At 50.0% G+C, this 22,210-nt stretch overlaps 1 protein-coding gene across 1 annotated transcript in view; it reads right to left on the bottom strand.

Annotated features, from left to right (window-relative positions):
* Nucleotides 1–10,423: 10,423 nt before the first annotated feature.
* WNT7A (wingless-type MMTV integration site family, member 7A) overlaps nucleotides 10,424–22,210 on the bottom strand; it is a 56,791-nt gene continuing 45,004 nt past the window's right edge. The window contains exon 4 of the mRNA XM_011950663.1: nucleotides 10,424–10,903. Within this exon, the coding sequence (XP_011806053.1) occupies nucleotides 10,424–10,903 (480 nt within the window). The remainder of the gene's footprint in view (nucleotides 10,904–22,210) is intronic.

The raw sequence follows: 22,210 nt of genomic DNA on the forward strand, positions 1-22,210 counted from the left end.
CAGTAGCGCCTACCCTGCAGTGTTACTGTGAGGATTACAGGAGTGCATATATGCAAAATGGTTAGGGTAAGGCCTGGCACGCCTTAGCATGCAATCAAGGATGAGGGGACTGAGGTCCAGGGAGGCTGAGCGGCAGTGTGTGAGCTCTGACCCTGTGCTCCTGGCTACTCTGCCGCCCTGTCTGGACTCCAGTCCCACTCTATCCTGAGGACACTGCCAGGATCCCTGCCACCTGTGCCCTCCATGCCCTTGGTTGGTGCTCAACCATGTTAACTGAACATCCTTTCAGAGATCAAAGGAAAAAATGAAATAGCAGAGAGAGGCCCAGGCTGGTGGGAAAAGGATGTTACGCAAGGAAGTAATTACATATTAAGTGAGAAAGTCCACCCGAGTGCTCACTGATTCTCCACCCGCATCCCTGATGGATGTGTGGCCCTGGCTGCCTTCCAAGGGCAACAACTATGTCAGAGAGTCTGCCACATGAACTCTGCTGCTGTTCAGGTGTGCCAGCCTGCAGGTGGGGACCAGCAGAAGATGTCTTTATGTAGAGAAAGGCCCACCTGGCACCTAATTAAATGGCAAAGGACACAGCCTGGCAGCTGAGCCTCAGTTTCCTCAGCTGTAAAATGGGTGTCACTATTTTACAGATGGGGAAACCCTGGGACCTACTGACATTCCAGATCCTGTGTTCAGGTGGAATCTCTGCAGCCCAGTCCTCCTGGAGAGCACTTGTGCCCAGAGAGGGTCAGAACCGGGTTGCAGAGCACGCAGCTCTCCTTGGTCGCCCAGGGTGGGGAGGCAGAAGGAAGACAGAGATCACTTCTGGGGGATGGCAGAGGGGAAGGAGGTGGGGTATGCAGATTCCACAGCTCTAGGGACAACTTCTCAAAGCAGACCTCACTGGCTATGGAGGGGGGCTGAATTTGGGGGAATGTGTTGACAGAAAGAAAAGTGCCCATAATCACCACAGCATCTCAGCTGCCCACCCTGCCCCCATCTCCACCCTAGAAGGACCAGAATGCTTCCCTCTGCAGCTCAGAGAGGTAGGGGCACTGGCTGCAGGGTGCACAGCTGGAAACAGCTGGGCAGTCCTGCCTGGACCAGAAGTCTAGGAGGCAGGGGCCTGCCTATCTTATTCAGCATCCAGAGCAGCCTGGCACAGTTAAGGTTGCCAGATTTAGCAAATAAAAATATAGGACACCAGTGAAAATGGGAAGTTCAGATGAAATTCAAGTGAACGATTTTTAGTATAGGGATGTCCTGTGTAATATTTGGAACATATTTGTACTACATTTTGTTGTCGTTGCTTATCAGAAATTCTAATATAACTGGGCACTCCTAGGTACAGGGAGAGACAAGAGTTGGTGGGGTTTGGGGTGGGGTGGGCGGGGATGGCCTCACTTCAGACTGCCTCAGTTTGAGTCCTAACTCTGCCACTTCCAAGTCCATGACCTCATCAAGTTGCTGGAAACTCAGCCTTGGTTTCTTCCTCCATCTTGTTTTAAAATAATAAATTTAATGGTATTTATTTATTTATTTATTTTCAATAGGTTTTTGGGGAACAGGTGGTGTTTGATTACATGAATAAGTTCTTTAGTGCTGATTTCTGAGATCTTGGTGTACCCATCACCCGAGCAGTGTACACTGTACCCAATGTGCAGTCTTTTATCCTTCACTCCACTCCCACCCTTTCCCCTGAGCCCCCAGATTCCATCATTCTTATGCCTTTGTGTCCTCATAGCTTAACTCCTACTTATTAATGAGAACATACAATGTTTGGTTTTCCATTCCTGAGTTTCTCCAATGCCATCCAGGTTGCTGCAAATGCCATTATTTCATTCCTTTTTGTGGCTGAGTAGTATTCCATGGTGTGTGTGTGTGTGTGTATATATAAAACATATATCTCATATATATGTATATTGCATTTTCTTTATCCGTTCATTGACTGCTGGGCATTTGAGCTGGTTCCATATTTTTGCACTTGTGAACTGTGCTGCTATACACATGTGTGTGCAGGTATCTTAACAGCACCTACTTTGCAGGGCTGGATTCCATGCGGTAACTCTTCTGACACCCTCAGAACAGGGCCTGATGCACGGTGAAGACCTGAGGATGTGCTCCTTATTTTTATCATTTACTAAATCTGGATGAGCAGGGGAACTATAATGACTTGCTGGCAGTGTGTCTAAGGCAGCAGTTCTCAAGCTGTTGGATCTCAGGATCCTTTAACATTTAGAAAAATTAGAGTGGGCCTTGAGTTGCTGTGCATGGGTCTGTCGTATCTATCCATATTTACAATAGTAGAAATTAAAGTTGTGAAAAAATTATGTATTAGTTCATTTGAAAATGTTAACGAACCTATTTTGTTTACATAAATAATAGATTTTTAATGAAAAATAGCTCTATGTTTTAAAACCAATAACAGAACATGAAAGTGAGAAGTGACCTCGTTTTACATTTTTGCAAATCTCTTCACTGCCTGGCTTAATAGAAGTCAGCTGGACTCTCACATCCGCTGTTGCCTTCGTTCTGCTACAATATCACACCACGTGTAGCCCTGGGAAACTCCACCATACACCTGTGAGAGCACGAGTATGATAAGGCAAATATCTTCCTATTGCTATGAAAATAGTTTTGGCCTTTTGCTCTCCTGATCCTCTGAGAGACGTCTTAGGACCTCACTTTGAGAATCACTGTCTAAGGTCTATTTCAGGCAGGGGCCTCTCCAGCCCCTGATGCCCACCTGGCACCTGCTGGGCCCGGGGCTGAGTCCAGGCTTGCAGACTCTAGTGGTGGCGGCGTGGTTAGTTGATGGTGTGCATTTACAGTTGCTCTCTGATCCAGTAGCACTGGGGAGGCATGCATGGGACTTCCCTGCACTTTACAGTGAGGATGCTCGGGCTCAGAGGGTGGAAGGGCCAAGAGTAGGGGCTGTGCAGGGGGCATGCTGCTCTGCGTGAGGCAGGAGGGAGCCTCAGAAGGGTGCTGTCTTGGGCCTCAGAGGTTGTCTGTCTTCATGCTTAAGTACCTCTTGCCTGATATGGCCTCCTAGGGGAGGTGGCATTGGGTGTCTCTCCAACCTACACATCCCCAAATCCACCCCATCACCCTGCACCCAACACACCCTCACCTGCCTGCCTATCAGCTCCCGCAATCCACACACTGGGGCCTGCGGCCAGGGAGGTACGGGGACTGCAGGTGAATGATGAAGGTCAAGCTACGGGCCCCTGGGTGAGACAGGTTTGCCCGGGGCCTCCCTGAGCCCTGGTCCGTGGCCTGGTCTGGACAGGTGTGCATTATGTACATGTGACTTGTACCCCTTGGGGTGGCCCGTGTGTGTCTCTGAAGCCTCTTGCGGAGTCTGTCAGAGCTTTGTCCCTCCTTTTGTGAGCGTCTCTATGGCTCACTCCTGGGGCTGTGTGGCTCCTTCTGGATCTTTTAGTCGGTGACTCTCTCTCTCTCTCTCTCTGTGTGTGTGTGTGTGTGTGTGCGTTGCACATGCGTGGTGTGACACCCTCTTGGGTCAGGGCAGCTTGCCATCTCGGGAGCTAAGCTGGGGAGTGGCTGCAGAGCTCTCCCTTTGTCTCCAGCACATTCTTCTGGGGCCAGAAGCGTTGTTGTGGCAACAGGTGGCTGCCCTGTCAATGGGGCAGATGTGCCTGTGACCACGTCGAGGGGGCTTGATCTGTGTGCACTCCTCCACTGGCCCCTGGGCAAGCAGGCAGCCCTCAGGACAGACCCTCCGCTTGTCCTCCAGCTTCTCCACTCAGACGCCTGCCCAAGCCCACCGCCACTGAGCCTGGGCCCAGGCAGGGGGCCTGGCGAGTCTGGGAACAGGCTCCGATCTCATTCTTTCTCATTCAACAAATATTTATTAACCCCAACTGTGTGCTGGCACTGGGAACCCAGCAGCCACAAAGACGGACAAAGTCCTGCTCTCATGAAACTTAATGACCATATTAATACGCAAAGCTCACACTTCCACACCCACACCCTCACGGCATGCCAGGCAGTATGTTTAGCAACTTACATATATTAACTCATTTAATCACTGTGATAATCCCATTACTCTTCCCATTTTACTAATGATGAAATACAGGCACAGAGATGTTAAGTTACTTGTCCCAAACCACACAGCCAGTAAATAGAGCCAGGAGTGAATCCAGGGCATCTGGCTCCGGGGTCCAGGCTCTTAATCACTATCCTGTAAAGCCTCTAACAAATGAGAAGTATCATTTCAGATAGTGGTAAGAGCCACAAAGAAACAAAAATAGTGGGTGAGGGGTTGCTGGGAGCCAGGTTGGTTGTGAGTATATCCTGAAGTGTTGGCATTTGACAAGAGTCCTATTCACAAGAAAGAGCCAGCCATGTGACGACCAGAGGGAGCAGCATGTGCACAGGCCCAGAGGCAGGGTGGAAGCTGGCTTGTTAGAGGAACAGAAGGAGGAGGGATAGGCTGGATCCTGGATAGAAAGAGGCTCTGTGCTATACCAAATGAATTCCTGGATCCCACGGCTGTGAATTTCTTGCCTGTAGATGTCCTGACTAGCGGATTGACTTTCCTCCAGGTGGCCAGTCAGGGACCCAGAGCCCTTCCTTCTGTGCCTCTATGGCCCACATGGGTAAGGAGTGTTGGGGGTGTTGATGGGCCAGGAAATGGAGTGCATTGCCTCTACTCCATCATCCAGAACCCAGTCACATGGCCCAGAACAAGAGGAGCTGGGAGTGGCAAAAAGCCAGCCAGACTCTGCCCCATAGATGGCTGGTGGCTGTGCAGACAGAGAGAGCTCAGATTTGGGTATAGTTTGAGGTTGAATCAGTGGGACTTGTTGATGGATGGAGTAGAAGAAGACAAGACCCATGACTGTCTCCAGGACTGCACAACCGGCAGGGTGAGCAGCTGAGACTCAAGGGGTCCACACAGCAGAGTGGCTGTGTCACCACCACAGCATCAGGGCTAAGGAGCTCTCCTTCTGTCCCGTGGTTGAGTTCTGGAAATCATTCCTCTCCCTGTCCCCACACCTTTTGCTATGTAGCTGGGCAGGTCCTACTGGTAAGAGGTGGCATCTGCTTCCCTACACCTTGAATCTGGGCTGGCCTGGACTTGCTTTTGCCAGTGGGACATAGGAGAACTAACGTAGTGATGGTACTGAGCTGGGGCCTCAGGAAGCCTTGCAGCATCTGCTCCCACTTTTGGAGTCCTTCCCCTCTGATGGAAACCAGCTTGGGCCAGCCTGCTGGAGGATGAGACTATGTGGAAGAGGCTCTGGTTGTCCTAGCAGAAGCCACCCTACAGCAGCCTATAGACAGCTGACCCCAAAATATATGGAAGATTCTGCTAAGCTCAGCAGCGCCACCTACTTGACCCACAGCTGACCATAGGTGTGTGAGAGCGCCCAGTTGAGACCAGAAGTTCCCAGTGCACCCATGGACTCATGAGCAAAGATCAATCCATATTGTTTGGAGGCAGGGAGTTTGGGGGTAGTTTGTTATTCAACCATAGCTCACTGACACAATTCCCCAAGCAGGAAAGGAGCCTGATCATCGAGCCTGGGACGTGGGTTCCAGTCCTGTGCCTGTCAGTGAATTTTCACGTGGGTGGGTCGTGTAGCAGGCTCTGGAGCACCCTCAGGGAGTGTGGTTCTGATTCTAGCAGGCCAGGAAGAGAATGTGAGCAAGGGCTGCATGTGGGTGACCCTGGGTCTCATCCTCCCTGCAGCAGCACAAACAGACTCTTCAGAGGAGTCTTCAGAGGAGTTTGTCAGGTGGGGGAAAGAAAGGTGAGTGCTCCAGGCAGAGGAGACAGCAAAGGACAAGATGTACAGAGAAATGGGACCACAGTAATTCTGTACTGGAGATAAATAGAGTATGGTGATGAAAGAGAGGGCATGAGAACTGCTAGAACCTCGTCTGGCAGAGTGCTTATCTCCTAAGTGGCACCATTGCTACTGCTGTGCAAAAGGCTGCCAGCATGGCGGGTGCAAGGTCACTGTGGGATAAGGAACTCGGACTTTACCTACAGGACAATGGGGAGCCATGGCTGGTGGTAGGCATGGTGTGAGTTGGTCTGGCCAGAGCTTGGAGGCTGGCTTGATGGGGTATGAGTGGAAGCAGGGAGATCTGGAGGAGGCCTTGACATTCTTTCAGATTCTCACCTGAAAGAGACAATGGTGGCCAAAGAAGGTGATGGGCAGTGAGAAAACTCATGAGATGCCCCAGGGAGAAACTGCCAGAGCTTGGTAGCCTGTTGAATGTGCCTGGTGATGGGGAGGAAGTCGACGATAGCAGTCTGCATCTGGCATGGACAGCCTGTGTGGTCCACAGCCTGAACCTTTTATCTCTATCTTCCTCAAGCCTCTATTTGAAGTGGTAGAAGGTTCAGGTGATGATGGCTCAGATGATGTGGGACAGCCCAAACTATAGCCTTCCTTCCCTTGCGTCTGGGTGGTGGGGCCTTGAAGAGGTAATTTCTCTTCCCTGAGACTGGTTGTCATCTGTGAAGCAGGAGCAAGAGGCTTCCTAGGGTCTCAGGAAACATGTGTTAGACTTGCCTTGAAGTGTGCAGGGGACAGCCCCACCTCAGGTGGGAAAAGCCTCCCCAGGACTGTCCTGAACTCAGGTGGGAAAAGCTTCCCCAGGACTGTCCTGACCTTGGGTGGGAAAAGCCTCCTTGGGACTGTCCTGCCCTTGGGTGGTGAAGCCTCCCCAGAACTGTCCTGACCTCGGGTGGAAAGGACTCCCCAGGACTATCCTGACCTTGGGTAGGAAAAGCCTCCTCAGGAATGTGCTGACTTTGAGTGGAAAAGCCTCCCCAGGACTGTTCTGACCTTGGATGGGAAAAGCCTCCCCAGGTCTGTTCTGACCCAGGTCTTGCTGACAGGTTCCCTTGCCATTTGGCAGGGCACTCTCTGCAGAGAGGTTCAGGCACTGGCTCATCTCCTCAGGGCCTTTGGGAAAGCCCAGTTCCTGCTTCATGAAGCCCTGAGATAGTTTTAAACTCAAGTCCAGAGGCTGCGTGTGTGTGTGTGTGTGTGTGTGTGTGTGTGTGTGTGTGTGTAGGAACTTTACCCCCTTAATCCCTTCCCTCAAATTATTTTGCTGCCTCCATTGGTGCACTATGTTGGTGCAAGGCCATCCCCGGGAGGCACACGTCCTGGACTGGGTTTTCTTTCTGCCAAATTTGCTGTGTGGCCTTGAGTAAAGCCCTGGCCCTCTCTGGGCCTCAGTTTCTCCAGTTCTAAAACAAGAGATGGGTCCAAGTCAGAGACTGTACGCTGGTGGCATGAAGGCCAAGTTCAGCCCACAGTCATGTTTTTGTCATGGTGTTTGTCAACGTACTGAAAAAGTGGGATATTTTACTTAAAAACCTGGATGTTTGTCCTTTCTTGAAAAATCAGAGGATCTGACCATGAAGAGGCCCACATTCCCATGTGGCATAATTGCCCTTGTGTTGAGCAGCTTACTTTCTGAGACTTGGTTCCTGCTAAGACCCCTAGCATCTGGGTTCTCATCACTATAGTCCTGGGCTTTCTGATGTTTTTGGTTCAGCTTCTAATGATTTTGGTCTTTGCAATGTCAGTTTAGTTGAAAAGCCACTTTAGGAATAGACCAAAGGGGCTGGTGGATACCTCTGCCCAATGCAGAACCAAATATTTATTACCATAAGCCATGTTTGAAGAATCCCGTAGTTGCAGAGAGAATAGTGATAATAATTAATAATAATATTTAGCATTCATCCATTGCTTTGCAACTCAAAGTGCCATACAGTCATTACTGGGAGGGTCCTCACAACAGCCCTGTGAGGTAGGTGTTATTATTCTGATTTCACAGGTGGAGAAACTGGGGCTCAGAGCACAGCTGAGCAGGGCACCAGAGAGAAGGCAGGCCCCAGAGTTGGGAACCCACAGTGAGGGAGGACACAGGGATGACTCTTCTGAGATTGTGTTTACATAACTATCATTGAATACTCATGTGGGGGAGCTGGTCAGAATCTCCCCCATTCCCAGGTGCCAAGGAGGCCAGAAGCAGAAGGGTTGCAGGGTTGGGAAGCCATCCTGCTCATGGCAGATCTGGTAGGTTTTCCAAAGCAAAGATAAAATGTGACCTGCAGACTCCCAAGAAACTCCTCAGCTACCTATCCATAGGTGTACCTACCTCATCCACCCATCCACTTTCCTATCTATTCATCCATTCATCCACTCACTTATCTATCCATCCACCCATCTGTTTATCCCTTCATCCATCCATCTACCCATCCATCCGTTTATCCATCCACCCACCCCACCTGCTTATCCATCCACACATCCACCCATTCACCTACCTACTCACACATTCATCCATCCCTCCATCCATTCACTCCATGGACCCTTCACATGCCCACTCCTCTAGACACCCAAGTAAAAGAAAAATGGAAAAAAAAATGTCCAAGAGAAGAAACCATGCAACCATCCAGTCACTTTTATTTGCCCATGCTGTGATCCAGGCTTAGTGTGGGCATTGAAGAGTCAGACACAGCCTAGATACTGAGGGGCTCCCAGCAGGTGGGGCCATGGGGCTATGCTGTGGTCTCAGAGGTTTCTGGTTTTCACCCATGGGTGTGGGTAGAGTTCAGAGGTGCCATCTCTTGGTGGTTCAACACAATCACACACAATCTCTGCTGTCTGCCTCACACCACCAGCCCTCACATGCAAGCAGAGACCCTGGAGAGCAGCAGATGCAAAGGCACGCAGCTCCACGCCTGAGACCTGATCTCCCAGGCACATGGAGAGAAACAGACACTTGGGTAGCACGGAAACACACAGACACATACACACATGAGTATGGCGGAGGCACTGCAAGATGCAAAGTCACGTGACTACCCCCAAGTCCCTAAGGAGCTACAGTACACACACATACCGGAAATGCAAATGGACACATATTACAACACCCCCAGCCTGCTGGAGGACAGTTTTCTAGGCTGAGGCTCTGGGTGTAGCTGGACCCAAAGCAAAGTGGCCTCCCCCGAACCTCTCCCTGCTTCTTGGCCTTGGGAGCAGGATATCCAGGAAGCTCCGCTGGACCCAGCTGCTCATCGGCCCCTCACCCCACCTGCTCTGGGTCCCTTCATCTGAGGACTGCATCTCACCTTCCAGGACACACAGGCAATGGCTAGTGTCTTGGTGAGGTGCGGGGCTCCCTGAACTGGCCTCTGCTGCATAATGATGGTGAAGTCCCTGTGAGGGGCACAATGACCACCCACCACAGTGACTCATTTCGAGGCCACTACCCAGTGGCCCTGCTTGAAAGGCTTGAGCTTAACAGGCTGAGGCTGGGGATTTGCTTTCTTTCCTAGCTAACATGGATGAGATGACGCCTCAACCCCAGGCATCCAGGGGCATCTTGTGCCCACTTGGCAAACGGAACTCAAGAATCCAGCTGTGCAAGGGGCCTCGTGGGGCCTGACCCCACAACCAGGCATCGCCCCTCCTTACGCCAAAGTGAGTACCAGAATTAAGAAGAAGCACAGGCTGTGGAATGATACAGCAGACTCGATATAAATAAAATATTCATATAAAAATAGTCTCTTAGAAAATATTCTCTCTTATCTGGTGGCTCACTTTCTGAAAGATGGAAACTGCTGGGAATTTATTATTATTTTTCCTCTCTCTCTATAGTCCAAACTGGATTTTTCTAATGGTGAAGTTTGAACTGGGGAGGGCAAAAGGATGGGAAACATACTCTGGAAAAAACATCTCCAAATGTGGACCAGCTTAAATTTCTGGATAAGTAGCAGCAAACAGAAAAAAAAAAAATATATATATATATGTGTGTGTGTGTGTGTGTGTGTGTATCTATATATGTATAAAGGATATCTGCTCTTTTACTTAAACATCTAGTGCTGCAAGGGGTACTTGCAAAATCAACTAGTAGAAATATCTGCATAAAGAATAGTTATGTACACTTCTACATGGCTCCTTGTCCTAGCAACAAAATCATCCCGCTAGGAAAGCAAGCAGTTCACTTTGATTGCAGAAAATGGATCCCGACGAGGTGGAAGAATTCTTTTTAATTAAATAAATTAATATTATTTTTATCAGAATAAATTGTTAAATATTGCTATGATGAGGCCCAGGGGTCCAGAGTTTCTGCTGCAAAAGGCTTCGCTCCAGCCGCGGAGGGACCTGGGCTGTGTCTGGGGGAGGGTGGAGCAGCATTGGGTGTGGAACAGAATAGTTGAGGGTTCTGAGAGAATTTTTTTTTCCCCCACAGATGCCTGCAGGAAACCCAGGAAAAGTACCCTCCTCAGCAGAAAAGACAAGCTCAGCATTCCTGCGGTTCCCTGTGAAGATCCAGGCAGTGACCTGCCAGGGAGCCCGCAGCTTGGAAACGGTCCGGTCCTCCCAGCAATCTGACTTGCAGTGGGAGGGTGGTGTGCACACGGGGCTCACTTGCACGTGTACATCTCTGTGCGCTCGCTGCACGTGTTGCACTTGACATAGCAGCACCAGTGGAACTTACAGTTGCACTGCCACACGCGGGCGTACTGGTGGGTGTTGTAGCCACGCCCACAGCACATGAGGTCACAGCCGCTGGCCTGGGGGGCCGTCTTGTTGCAGGCGCGGCCCTGGGTGCCCACACTGCCGGTCACCGGGTCCTCCTCGCAGTAGTTGGGCGACTTCTCGATGTACACCAGGTCCGTGTCCATGGGCTTGCGGTATGACAGTGGCTTCTTGATCTTCAGGAAGGTGGGTCTCTTGTTGCGGCTGGCACGCACAGGCTCCACGTGAACGGCTTCGTTGTACTTGTCCTTGAGCACGTAGCCCAACTCCCGAAACTGTGGCAGTGTGGTCCAGCACGTCTTGGTGGTGCACGAGCCTGACACGCCGTGGCACTTACATTCCAGCTTCATGTTCTCCTCCAGGATCTGCAGGGGAGGGCGGGGAAGAGCACAGCACAGGTCACTGCACGCCAAGGCCAAATGCAGCCCCCAGCTCCCCCTACCCCTGCCCTACCTATCTGGGTCTGGCTTTAGTTTTTTCTTTCTGGTGTAGGAAACTCAGACCTGGATTCCAGACCCTCTCACTCCAGCCTTTGTGCTGTGCAAGCCACTTCAGCCCTCTGTGCGGTAGTTTCCCCATGTATAGAATGGGGATAATGATAGTGCCTAATTATACTCATACAATGAACTACTACACAGCAAGGAGAAAGAATGAATTGCTCACACATGCACAAAGAATGGATCTTTCAGAGGTAACGTTGGCCGGGTGCAGTGGCTCACGCCTGTAATCCCAGCACTTTGGGACGCTGAGGCGGGCGGATCATGAGGTCAGGAGATCGAGACCATCCTGGCTAACACAGTGAAACCCCGTCTCTACTAAAAAAAAAAAAAATACAAAAAATTAGCCGAGCACGGTGGCAGGAGCCTGTAGTCCCAGCTACTCGGGAGCCTGAGGCAGGAGAATGGTGAGAACCTGGGAGGCGAAGCTTGCAGTGAGTCGAGATCACACCACTGCACTCCAGCCTGGGCGACAGAGCGAGACTCCGTCTAAAAAAAAGAAAAAAGAAAAAAAAAAAGAGGTAATGTTGAGTGAAAGAAGTTGGACACCAAAGAGGACATACTTTATGATTCCATTTATATGAAGTTCAAGAATTGAATAGCAGATGCTTTTCATTTAAACTTTATTCACCTACAAAGACAGTGGACTAGAGTTGGGCCATGAGCCATTTTTTGCTTACCTTTGTTTTAGAATAGCCCAGCAACAAGAGAAGGCAACATTTTACCCAGCACCCAGAGTACAGCATATTCAGGTTATTTTCAGGGTAACTTTAAAAAACTGTTTTTATTTCTTTCTCTCACTTTTCTTCCTTCCTTCCTCCCTCCACCCCTTTCTTCCTTTTTCAACTATAAAGAAATATCTTTGGGACTAAAGCTTCTCTTCCTTCCTCCTCCATCCTAAGACACGAATTGAGCTCCTGCTGTGTACCAGGCACGGAGATGGAGATTTCCCGGTGGGCACAGTTGCTGGGTCACCGTGTGTGAGCATTTTTGTTAACCTTCATTCAGATTGTCAAATTGCTTTTGCCTGTTATATCATGAAAGAATGAATGGAGGAAGGGGTAAGTGGGTGGACATTTATTAACCCCCTGCACACACACTGGGCCCATGCTTTTATGTATGGCATCTTATTAATTCTGTGAAGCTAGTATGATTGACTACTTTTTACAGAAAAATAACCTTGAGGTTCAACTAAGTCTCAGAGCTGGCCTGTGAGACAGTCCGAGGCAAGGGGCTTGGAGCTGAGGGGTGAACTGAGTGTCTGCTGGCCACTTAGTTCCCACGTGACGCTTCTTCTCCGGGTCTCAGTTTCCTTAACTCTAACATATAGTGAAGACAATTCCATCTTTTCTGAGAAAATTAGGGTGCTGGAACGGAATCAGACATGCAAAAATCACTCACTAGTCTTGCCTCTGGCCCTGAGCCTGTTCAGGATGCTGGGGATACCCAGGTGACAAGATTAAGTCCCTGTCTCTGAGGATTGGGTTCATGTTCAGGGTCCTCCTAGCCCTAAGAGCTCTGCTTCCAGGAGAGGTGATCAGTGTGTGGTCAATAGAACCACCAGGGAGGGGGAGCGACCACATTTCAGCCTCAGTGTCTGCAATCCAATAAGCCAGTGATCCCTCCATCCAGAGTGTTCAGGAACAGGACTGGCGGGTTGAAGGCTCTGGTTCTAGAACACCTGGCATCACAGAGTACCTCCTGTAGGCAGCACTCTCCCAGGACCCCCACACATGCAGCCTATGCTGGATGAGCAGCCCGTTCAAATGCAGGCTACGTCCCACAGATCTGTGTCCCCAAAACAACACAGATATCCCTTTTGATTGTCAGGGCGGGGATAGTTCCCAGGTCTCCAGCCTGCCTTTCTGCCTTGGCTTAAGAAGTAGGAGAAAGAGCAAAGGCTTGGAGGTGTGATGACACAATTGGGGGCAGAGTTAGGCAGGTGTTTCTGATGCACTCAGGCCCAGTGGAGCTGGAGGCTTTGACATAGAGATACCTGGGGGATGCTCAAAATGGATTCTGACAATACTGAGTGTTGGCAAGCATATGGAGCACCTGGAGCACTCAGGCACTGCTGGAGGCATGCAAAGGTGGTACACGTATGTTAGAAACCTGTTTTCCAGTATCTAATAAGGCTGAGGATACACATGTCTATGACTCAGACCTTCAATTTCCAAGACACATACCCTAGAGAATCACACTGTGTGTGCAAAGGAAACAGGTTCAAGAATGTCCACACAGCAATGTTCATAATCGCTCTGACCTGGGCACCATCCAGATGACCATCCACAGTGAGTGGATAAACCACAGCATGTGCATTTCAATGGAACACAATAAGGCAATGACAATGAACAGCTCTAACAAGCCACACTGACAGGGACTAACTCAGAAACACAGTGTGGAGGGACAGAAGCAAGCCAGAAATGATTTCCACAGAGTGATTTCATTTGGATCAAGGTCAAAGGCAGACAAAAGTGGATTGTATTGTTTAGGAGCCCATCCACCAATATCAAGACAAGGTTATTCCCAGGGCAGGGAGGGGCTGTGGTTGGCCAGGGGCACCCAGCAGTCTTCTGGGGGTCCTGGCAATATTCTGCTCCTTGATATGGGTTATGGTTACATGGATCATGCTTTGTAACTATTCTTTAAGTGAACAGGGATGCTCTGTGTACCTTTTTCACATAAGCAATATCTCAATTTATAAAAATGCAATGGATACAATCAATGGCCAACAAGCACATGAGAAGATGTTTAGTAGCACTGGTCCCCAAGAAAAGGCAAATCAAAACCACAACAACATGCTCCTTTACACTCACTAGGAGGCTAAGACAATAACAAGCGTCGACAAGGGTGTGGAGCCATCAGAACCCTGCACTGCTGGCGGGCATCTGAAATGAGGCAGCCACTCTGGAAAACAGTCTGGCAGCTCCTCAGAATGTTAGACACAGAATGTGTGACTCAACAATTCCACCCCTAGGTGTATGCCCAAGAGAAATGAAAACATGTCCACAATAAAATGAGTACATGATTGCTCATAGCAGTATTATTCATAACAGCTAAAAAGTGAGAGGAATAACTCCCTTAACTATTAACAGATAAGCAAAATGAGGTATACAATGGAATATTATTCAGCCATAAAAAGGAATGAAGTACTGACACATGCTACAATGTGGATGAGCCTTGAAAACATTATATGCTAAGTGAAAGTAGCCAGATGCAAAAGGCCACATATGTGATTCCATTTACATGCAATGCCTAGAATAGGCAGATCCATAATGACACATGGGAGATTAGTGGTTGCAGAGAAGAAGGGAAATGGGGAGTGGCAGCTAATGGGTACAGATTTCTTTATGAGGTGATGAAAATAATGTAAAATTGATTGTGTTGATGGTTGCACATATCTGCGAATATATATTAAAAACCATTGAATTGCTTACTTTAAGGGGTGACACTGTATGGCGTGTGAATCATACCTCAGTAAAGTGGTTTTCTTTAAAAAGGCGATGGGAAGACCCTGGAAGGTTTTCATGGGAAAGTAATACCAAGGCTTTCATGTATTTCCACATCTGTGATACTGAGGGCTACTACTATGGTAGGCCCTAAGCAATGGCCCTAGTGCAGAAAGTGGCTTCTGTGTCCTGGATGGGGGTCGCTGCTCCTCCTGCCCCTCTTGGACCCCTGAATGTGGCCTCCCTGTTCCTCTGAGGCCACTGATGGCCTGACGCCATGGTGGTATTGAATGGGCCCTGATCAGGTGGCATCCAGCCCGCTAGTCCTGCATACTCTGCATTTTGAGAGCTGCAGTGACTGCATTATGTCCACATTAAGCCAGGCATAATCACAGCTGCCTGGACAGGGCTGGCCACCAGACAGGCACCCAACCCTCTCTCTGAGGCAGGGGACAACAGCAGAAGAAGTGTGTGAGGGACAAAGCTGCACTCTTTGCACCCTACTGCTTGAGGCCAGGCTTCTGAGCTGCCTGAGGAGACTTCTGAGCTCCCTTCCCCACTTGAAGAGCCTGGGCTCTGTGCTTCAGTGTCAGGAGGTCTGAGGGCTTTCAGGCTCAGGCTCTAAGATGACATGGCTCCATGCAGCTTCCCAGTGACTGGCATACAGCAGGTGTGCAGAAAACGCCTGAAGGTAATTCACCAAGGGGGTGTATTCAAATCACTCCACAAGCAGTATGCCCCAGGTCTGAGCAATTGTCAGTTGAATGTTCAGGGTCCCACAGGCCCTGCTAGGCTAGCCAGGTATCAACCCTCCATTGCTGGATATAGGTGAAGTCGAGAGGACTCAAGGTAAAGCCATGGCAAAGGTGGGGGACAATCAAGGGGCTTGGAGCAGCTGGCAGAATGTCAGTATTTTATATTGGTGGCTGCACCATTGGGTTAAAGGTTAAAGACCAGCTGCATGAAACTGCTAGAGTTTGCCATTTTGCCATTTTGTGATGCTGAGATTTCACAATACATGAGAAAAATAAATAAGGAAGTAAATCTGTGAATCTGGTGTGTGTCCTCGGTAGGCCCTTCCAGGTGGTTTGGCCAGTGGAAGGCACTGGCAGGAAATCAGAGGGCAGGAGAAAAGTTCTGGGAGTTATTTCCCCTGCTTGGCCCCTGCTGGGCCCTTCAGGATGTCTGCACACCCCTATCACAGGTCACAGCTCTTGCTGCGAAGTCCTCTCTCTACAGCCCCTGGATTCTAGCAGTTCAGTCTCCCCTGTCTTCAGGCCTAAGGAGTAACCGCTCCCCAGTGTAGCTAGCCCCAGGGTGCTGCACCAACTCTTTGGGCTCCTTTACTTTTGTCCTCTTTTGTTAGCAAACTCTTTCTTTTTTAAAACAGCTTTACTGCAGTACAATTCACATACCATACAATTCACCTATCAAAAGTGTACAATTCAGCGGTTTTTAGTACATTCAGAGTTGTACAATTATCATTACAATCTAATTCTGGAACATTTTAGTCCCCCTCCAAAAGAAATCCCATACCCATTGCAGTCATTCCCCATTTCCCCTTTTCCCAGTCCCAGGCAGCCACTAATCTACCTGCTGTCTTTGCAGATCTGTCTGTTCTAGACAGATCTATTCTATAAATGGAATCACAGAGTATGTGGCATTTTCTGTCTCCAGCTTCCTTCCCTGAGCATCAAGTTTTCAGGGTCTGTGCATGTTGTAGCATGTGTTAGAATTCTTCTCCTTTTCATGGCTGAATAACATTCCATGGTACAGGTATTCCACATTTTGTCCACGCATCCATTGGTCATTGGACAGTGGTCTCTTTCTAAACTCTCCTTAATTTCCCAGTCTGAATGTGCCTGTGGCATCCAGCCATGACCACAGTGGATACACCTGGCTCCTCTGTGGCAGGGCCGAGCTGAGCCCCACCCTCCTGGCCTCCAGGCCCATGCTGTCTCCACAGCAGCCGCCTCCGCTTGAGCAACCTCACCCCTTCCATGCCTCTCGGCCCTGCACCTGCTGTTCCTTATCTGGAAGGCCAATCTTTACCACCATTACAGACGATGGCCCAATAATTCCACTACTGAATATGTACCCTGCGGGGAGGCTTGTGCTTGTGCAAAATGCCAAAGAGCCTCACAGAGACCTTATCTGAAATATCCAAAGGCCAAAAGAATCTGAAGATCCACCAGTGGGGACTGGTTATGTAAATTACGGCACATCTATGAGCTGGAAAGCCCTATAGCTGCTAAAGAGAATGAGATGGCTCTTACTCACTAACCAAGGACACTGCAAGGTCTATGGTTAAGAGAGCAAAGCAAGGTGCAGAAAGGCTTGCAGCATGGGAGCTTGTTTGTATGAGAAACAAGACTCATACACGTATGCTTGTAAGAGCACAGGGTATTTCTGGAATTATATTAGGGGAATCGGTAAGAGCGGCTGTCTCTGTGGAGGACACCAGTGCCAGGGGACCAGGTGGACAAACGGGAGTCTTACTTTTCATGGGATTATCTTTTGTAGTGTTTGATTATTCTGCCATGTCAGGAAAAAAGTCACCTCCTCACAAAGCCTTCCCTGATTGTCAGGATAGACAGTGCCTCCCTCATGGTTTCCATGGCTGGCCTGTGCTGTTAGAGTCCTTGTCTCCTTAGCACTGTGATGATCTGACTATATGTCAGCATTCCCCAGGCCAATTGCCCTCCAAGGGAGGACTTGCTTCATAGCTACAAGTAGTGGTATGCTGCTCAAATTGGCTCTCAAAAAAAAAAAAAACAACAAAAAGCCCTGTTATGTGGTGTTTCCCAATTTCTGAGGAACAGATTAAATGTTCCCACCATGGCTGACTTTAAGCTACCAACAGTTTAACAACTGACAAATCCCTGAATATTTAGTAGTGGGTCTTCCAGCCCATAGGAGTGGGTTCCAACACACCGCTGGCCTGGGAGTGTGATTAGCGCACAGCCTCCAGCTGTCAGATCCTTCAGGGTGTGGGGCCCTGCATCTGGGGACCAAGAGAGGCAGGGGTATAAAGATCTGGCCATTTTAGCTGGAGGCAGTCCAACATAATGGGCAGGACCAAGTCCAGCACTCCCCATCAAGGCTTTGCTGGGCCAGCATCCAAGTGTGAGTCCTCCATCTGCCCAGCCCTGCTCCTCCTCTTCCCCTTTATGCAGATTCCCAATAAATAGCTGGTACCTGAAACTCCATCTCAGCCTTCGCTTCCAGAGAACCCCACCGGCCACACTCCTCAGGCCCCAGGCCAGGTCATTCACCTTGAAATCCCCAGCCTTTGATGAAGAGCCTCGCATGCAAACGGTGCTGCCTCGTGTTTGCAAGGGGAACGGGACCTAGGGCGTGTCTGTCCATGTGTGCATTCACTCATGCACCTGTTTTACAATGAGGACCTACTCTGTGCTATTTGGCGTCACCCCTGCTGGGGAGTTCCCAGGAAGACTATGACACAAGCAGGTGCTGCTCCGGTTTTCTCTGAGCTTCTGGTCCCCACCTTCCCTGAGTTTGCAATCCTTGCCACCTCTGAGCTTGTGATTCCTAACCAGAAGTAGCTGTGGAATTAATAATTCCCCCGAGTCTAATCATACACTGGTAAGTGCTATGAAGGAGTGAAAGCGACAGAGAAGGAAACTTGAACCCATGGGTGCTGCTCTTGTGTGCATCTCAAGGAAGCCTCCCCCAAGAAGGCCAGGGCTGAGCTGAAGTCAGATGACAGGAGGGATAAATTAGAATCAGCCAAACTCAAAGAGATGGGAAAAAGGCATTTCAGATCGAGAAACAGAGACAGAGAACTGGAAGAGGAAGCAGGCTTAAGGAAGAGCACATGTTGTGCACATAATGAGGACATTTCAGGCACGGTGAGTGGCCAGAAAGAGGGGCATCTGGGGAGTAGAAGGGTCTTTTGGTGCTACTGAAATCTGACTCCAGTTAGCTCAGGCATCTACAGAGGATAATGTGAGTGAAGTGCCAGGCAGACTTCAGTCCCTTCCACAGAATAAAACAAGTGGCTGAAACCAGCCAGAAGGCTGAACATCTACAATTTTTGATATCTAAAAAATTGATTGCAAAATCACAGTATGGGAGAGACTGAGAAAGACTGAAATTGACCACAAGTTCAATATAAGCTAAGAGGCTACTGAAAAGCCAACACTCTGGGGCCATATTAACTAAGGCCTAATGCCCACAATAAAGGAGGGGATGGTCTTGCTATATAGTTTTCAGAACTGGACTGTGCCTCAGCAGATGGAAAGAAACAGAGCATGTCTAGAGGAGAGGGCTGGAGGACCCACAGTGAATGAGCTGGAGCTGCTCAGCCTGGAGAAGGTAGTTTCTGGGATCCCTAGTCACTACTCCATAGGGTCTGCAGGCCTGACCCAGGAAAGTGTGAGCAGGAAGGACTGTGTATCCAGAGGGCAGAGCTGGGACCCCAGTTGATGGCAGGAGTCACAGAGCAGTAGATTCCTGCTCAGTGAGAGGCCAACCTCCCCAACAAAGCTCACCAGGGCTCAAGAGGATTGCCAGTGAGGTAATGAGCTCCCTGTCCTGGAATGTATGTAAGCAGCAGCTGAGGTCTGTAAAGGGGACTCCTGCACCAGGTTGGGTGGGGCTGCAAACCAGAGCCTTCTCTGCCTCCCAGCCATGCCCCAAACCTGTCTGGAGCAGCAGGAAGGATTTTCTGCACCACTGGAGGGAGAAAAATCAATCTCTTTTTGACAGGTCCCCCAGGAAGTGCCAACAATGTACCAGGTGCTGCCCAGAGCCCGGAATTACTCAGGGTGGGGTTCTCAGGCCTGGGAGGGGACTGGGGAGAAACTTGGCTCCAGAAAATTCCTTGATTCATAATGCCAAATAGATACTATCAAATTTGGTGCTTCTGGTCCTGTCCCAGACACTCGGGCTGCCCAGGGGACCTGGGGGTGAACTTCCTGGAAGAAGGAAGGATTCTTGGGAGGGGAGGTCAGACAGCAACCTTTGGCTCCCACAGGGTCCATGCCACATGGTGTTCCTATGACTGGAAGTGTCCACCACCCTCCATAGCATTCTGAGGGGCATCCAATTTTAAAAACCAAAGGCTTCCCAGCGTTGAACACACTGCTCACTGTCATCCCTGCCCCCAGCACCCATGGCAGGCATCCTAAAGCACTGGGTGCTCCAGGATCGATCCTGCGCTGCCCTACTCCAGGAATGTTCCCCATTCATCTCTGCAGGCCCAGCCCAACCCAGCCCTCTACAGCCCTCCACAGTGCCACCTCCTCCGCAGAGCGGCCTGTCCCAGCCCCACCCGACCCCAGCACCTGACGTCTTTATCTTGGTGCCTTATTTTCTAGCAAGACCAGTGGGGCCTTGGAGCTTTGCAAACAGTGACTCCTCAGTGAGGCCTTCCCTCTCCCCTAAACCGAAGTAACCCCACTGGTCATTGCTAAGGATGGGTGACTCAGACCAGTCAGGGCCAAACTGAAGTGAGTCCTGGGGATTCTGCACACACAGAAGACAAGAGCTACTGGTTATCTCCCACCAGATAGGAACAGGAGGGAATGCAGGGGCCAGAGCTGCGGACAGGCATCTTACAACTACATGGGGCAGAGAATAGCATCAACTAGGAAAGCAGAGCTGAGAAATAGAGAGGCAGCAAAAAAGGGGTGCAAGGCTGGGTCCTGGGAATATCATTTGCACCCTGGATCAAGCCAGACCTGAATTCATTAACCCAAGACCACTGTGTTCCAGGAACTAATGAATACCCTTTGCTCTTAAGCAAGCTTTAGTTGGGTTTCTATCCATTACAGCTTAAATCTGGGTGGTGGAGGTGCCTTTTGTAAAGCAGATAGCCAGCCCCTAGTTGATGGGTTTTCTTAAAGCACGTTATTGGGATGGGAGTTACCTGATTTTCCAGGTGCTGTGTGTCTCAGTTCCCCTGGCTAGGAAAAGGGATTCCCTTCCCCCTTGCGCTTCCCAGGTGAGGTGATGCCTCGCCCTGCTTCAGCTCTCGCTGGTCAGGCTGCAGCAGCTGACCAGCACCGATTGTCCGGCACTCCCTAGTGAGATGACCCCAGTACCTCAGTTGAAAATGCAGAAATCACCAGTCTTCTGTGTCGCCCGCGTTGGGAGTTGGAGACTGGAGCTGCTCCTATTCGGCCATCTTGCTCCGCCCCTAGTTGATGGGTTTTAAGCCACACATGGCATGGCGCAGGTCTGGGGAGCCAAGGACTGGTTTGCCTAAAAAGGTCTTTGGAAGGCCAGAACCTTGAGGGCTGGAGCTCAAGACTCTGGGTTCGCTGAGTATCTGCTGCTTCCTCCCCTCTGGAACCCCTCTGAGGTTGGCCAGCCTGGCTCCTCTGAAGGGAGTGGTCAGTTATGGACTACTTATACCTCAGGTTATGAGCGGTGACCTGGGCAATCAGAACCAGTCTTCAGGAAAGCATGATGTGGCCAAAGGCAGCCTGAAGCAGAAGGGCAGGCACTGTGGCAGAGTCAGGTCACCCAAGAAGTTCAATTCAAATCCCACCCCTGCCATCACATGCTGGTGATGGCAGAAATGGCCCAAGAGAACATGGCACACTCTCTGGCTCTCCATTTCCTCATTGCTGCTGGCCTACCTCTGGACACGGAGACCGAAAACACAACACATCGCCTGAAAAAAACAGAGATCCGGAAGAGCAGCTTCTCCCTTTCTATCTTTGGATGCTGTGATGTAAAAGTGTGATTCCTGGAGCTTAGGCAGCCATCTTGTGGCCATTAGGCAAGACCTAAGAGGCTGACAAAGTGACAATGGCAGAATGGAAGGGTGAAAAGAGCTGGGGCCCAAGAGAAGACTGTTGAGCCTCTGAAAGAAACCACATCCAGATTTTTATTTTGCGGGGGGAAAAAAAAAACTCCTATCATCAATACCACTTTTGGTAATAGTAAGACATTCTGTTACTTGCAACCTAATGCATCCTAAGAGATTTGTCCCTCGTTGTAAAGTAGGAACAAGTCCTCTCAAAGGGAACAGTGGGGATTAAATAGGAGAAGGCTTTTTGAGACCTGGTACCATGTATCTCACAGAACTGGCACCCAGCCTGTGGGAACTTTTCTCATTTTGAGCAGCGGATGCTGGGATGAGCGTGCACAGGGCTGGAATGGCAGGGCAGGGAGAACGGCCCTGTGGGGCGGAAGGAGCCGTCAGATGGAGGTCCTGCTTCTGTCTGTACACTGCTGTGTGCCTGCAGGCAACTCCCCTTCCTTCTCTGAATCTCTGTTTTCCCTACCAATGAAGGCACCACAGGGGGATCTCGGAGAGAAAAGATGGGGACACAGGGAGACGAGGAGGGGAGGGGAAGGAGAGAAGCAGGTTGGCTGAGGTTGTCCACACTCTCCCAGATGTCCCTGGGGTGAAAATCCATTTCTGTGCAGTGCAGCAGCTGCAGAGATGCGAGGAAGTGACCATTTCCCCCAGAGGTCATTTGGAGTTCCTGGGAGCCCCACTGTTGAAGCCTCGGCCCTTTGTCCTTTCTCCTGCCTTCTCCCACGCCCAGGTCAACTCACCCCAGAACCCCTGTCCTATTGCAAACACCCTCCCAGCACCAGAAGCATGTCTGTGCTGCTGCCGCCTGGCATGGCAACCCCAGGGCATCTTTAAGCAGCCCCTGCAATGGCTGCCTTTGTTCTCCCCTCACATGATGTGCTCCTGGTCCCTGCAGCGTCTTCTCCCATCCACACTGCTGGTACTGCTGTC

Source organism: Colobus angolensis, unplaced genomic scaffold, assembly GCF_000951035.1.
Source record: "Colobus angolensis palliatus isolate OR3802 unplaced genomic scaffold, Cang.pa_1.0 Scaffold31, whole genome shotgun sequence".
Classification (NCBI taxonomy): Eukaryota; Metazoa; Chordata; class Mammalia; order Primates; family Cercopithecidae; genus Colobus; species Colobus angolensis.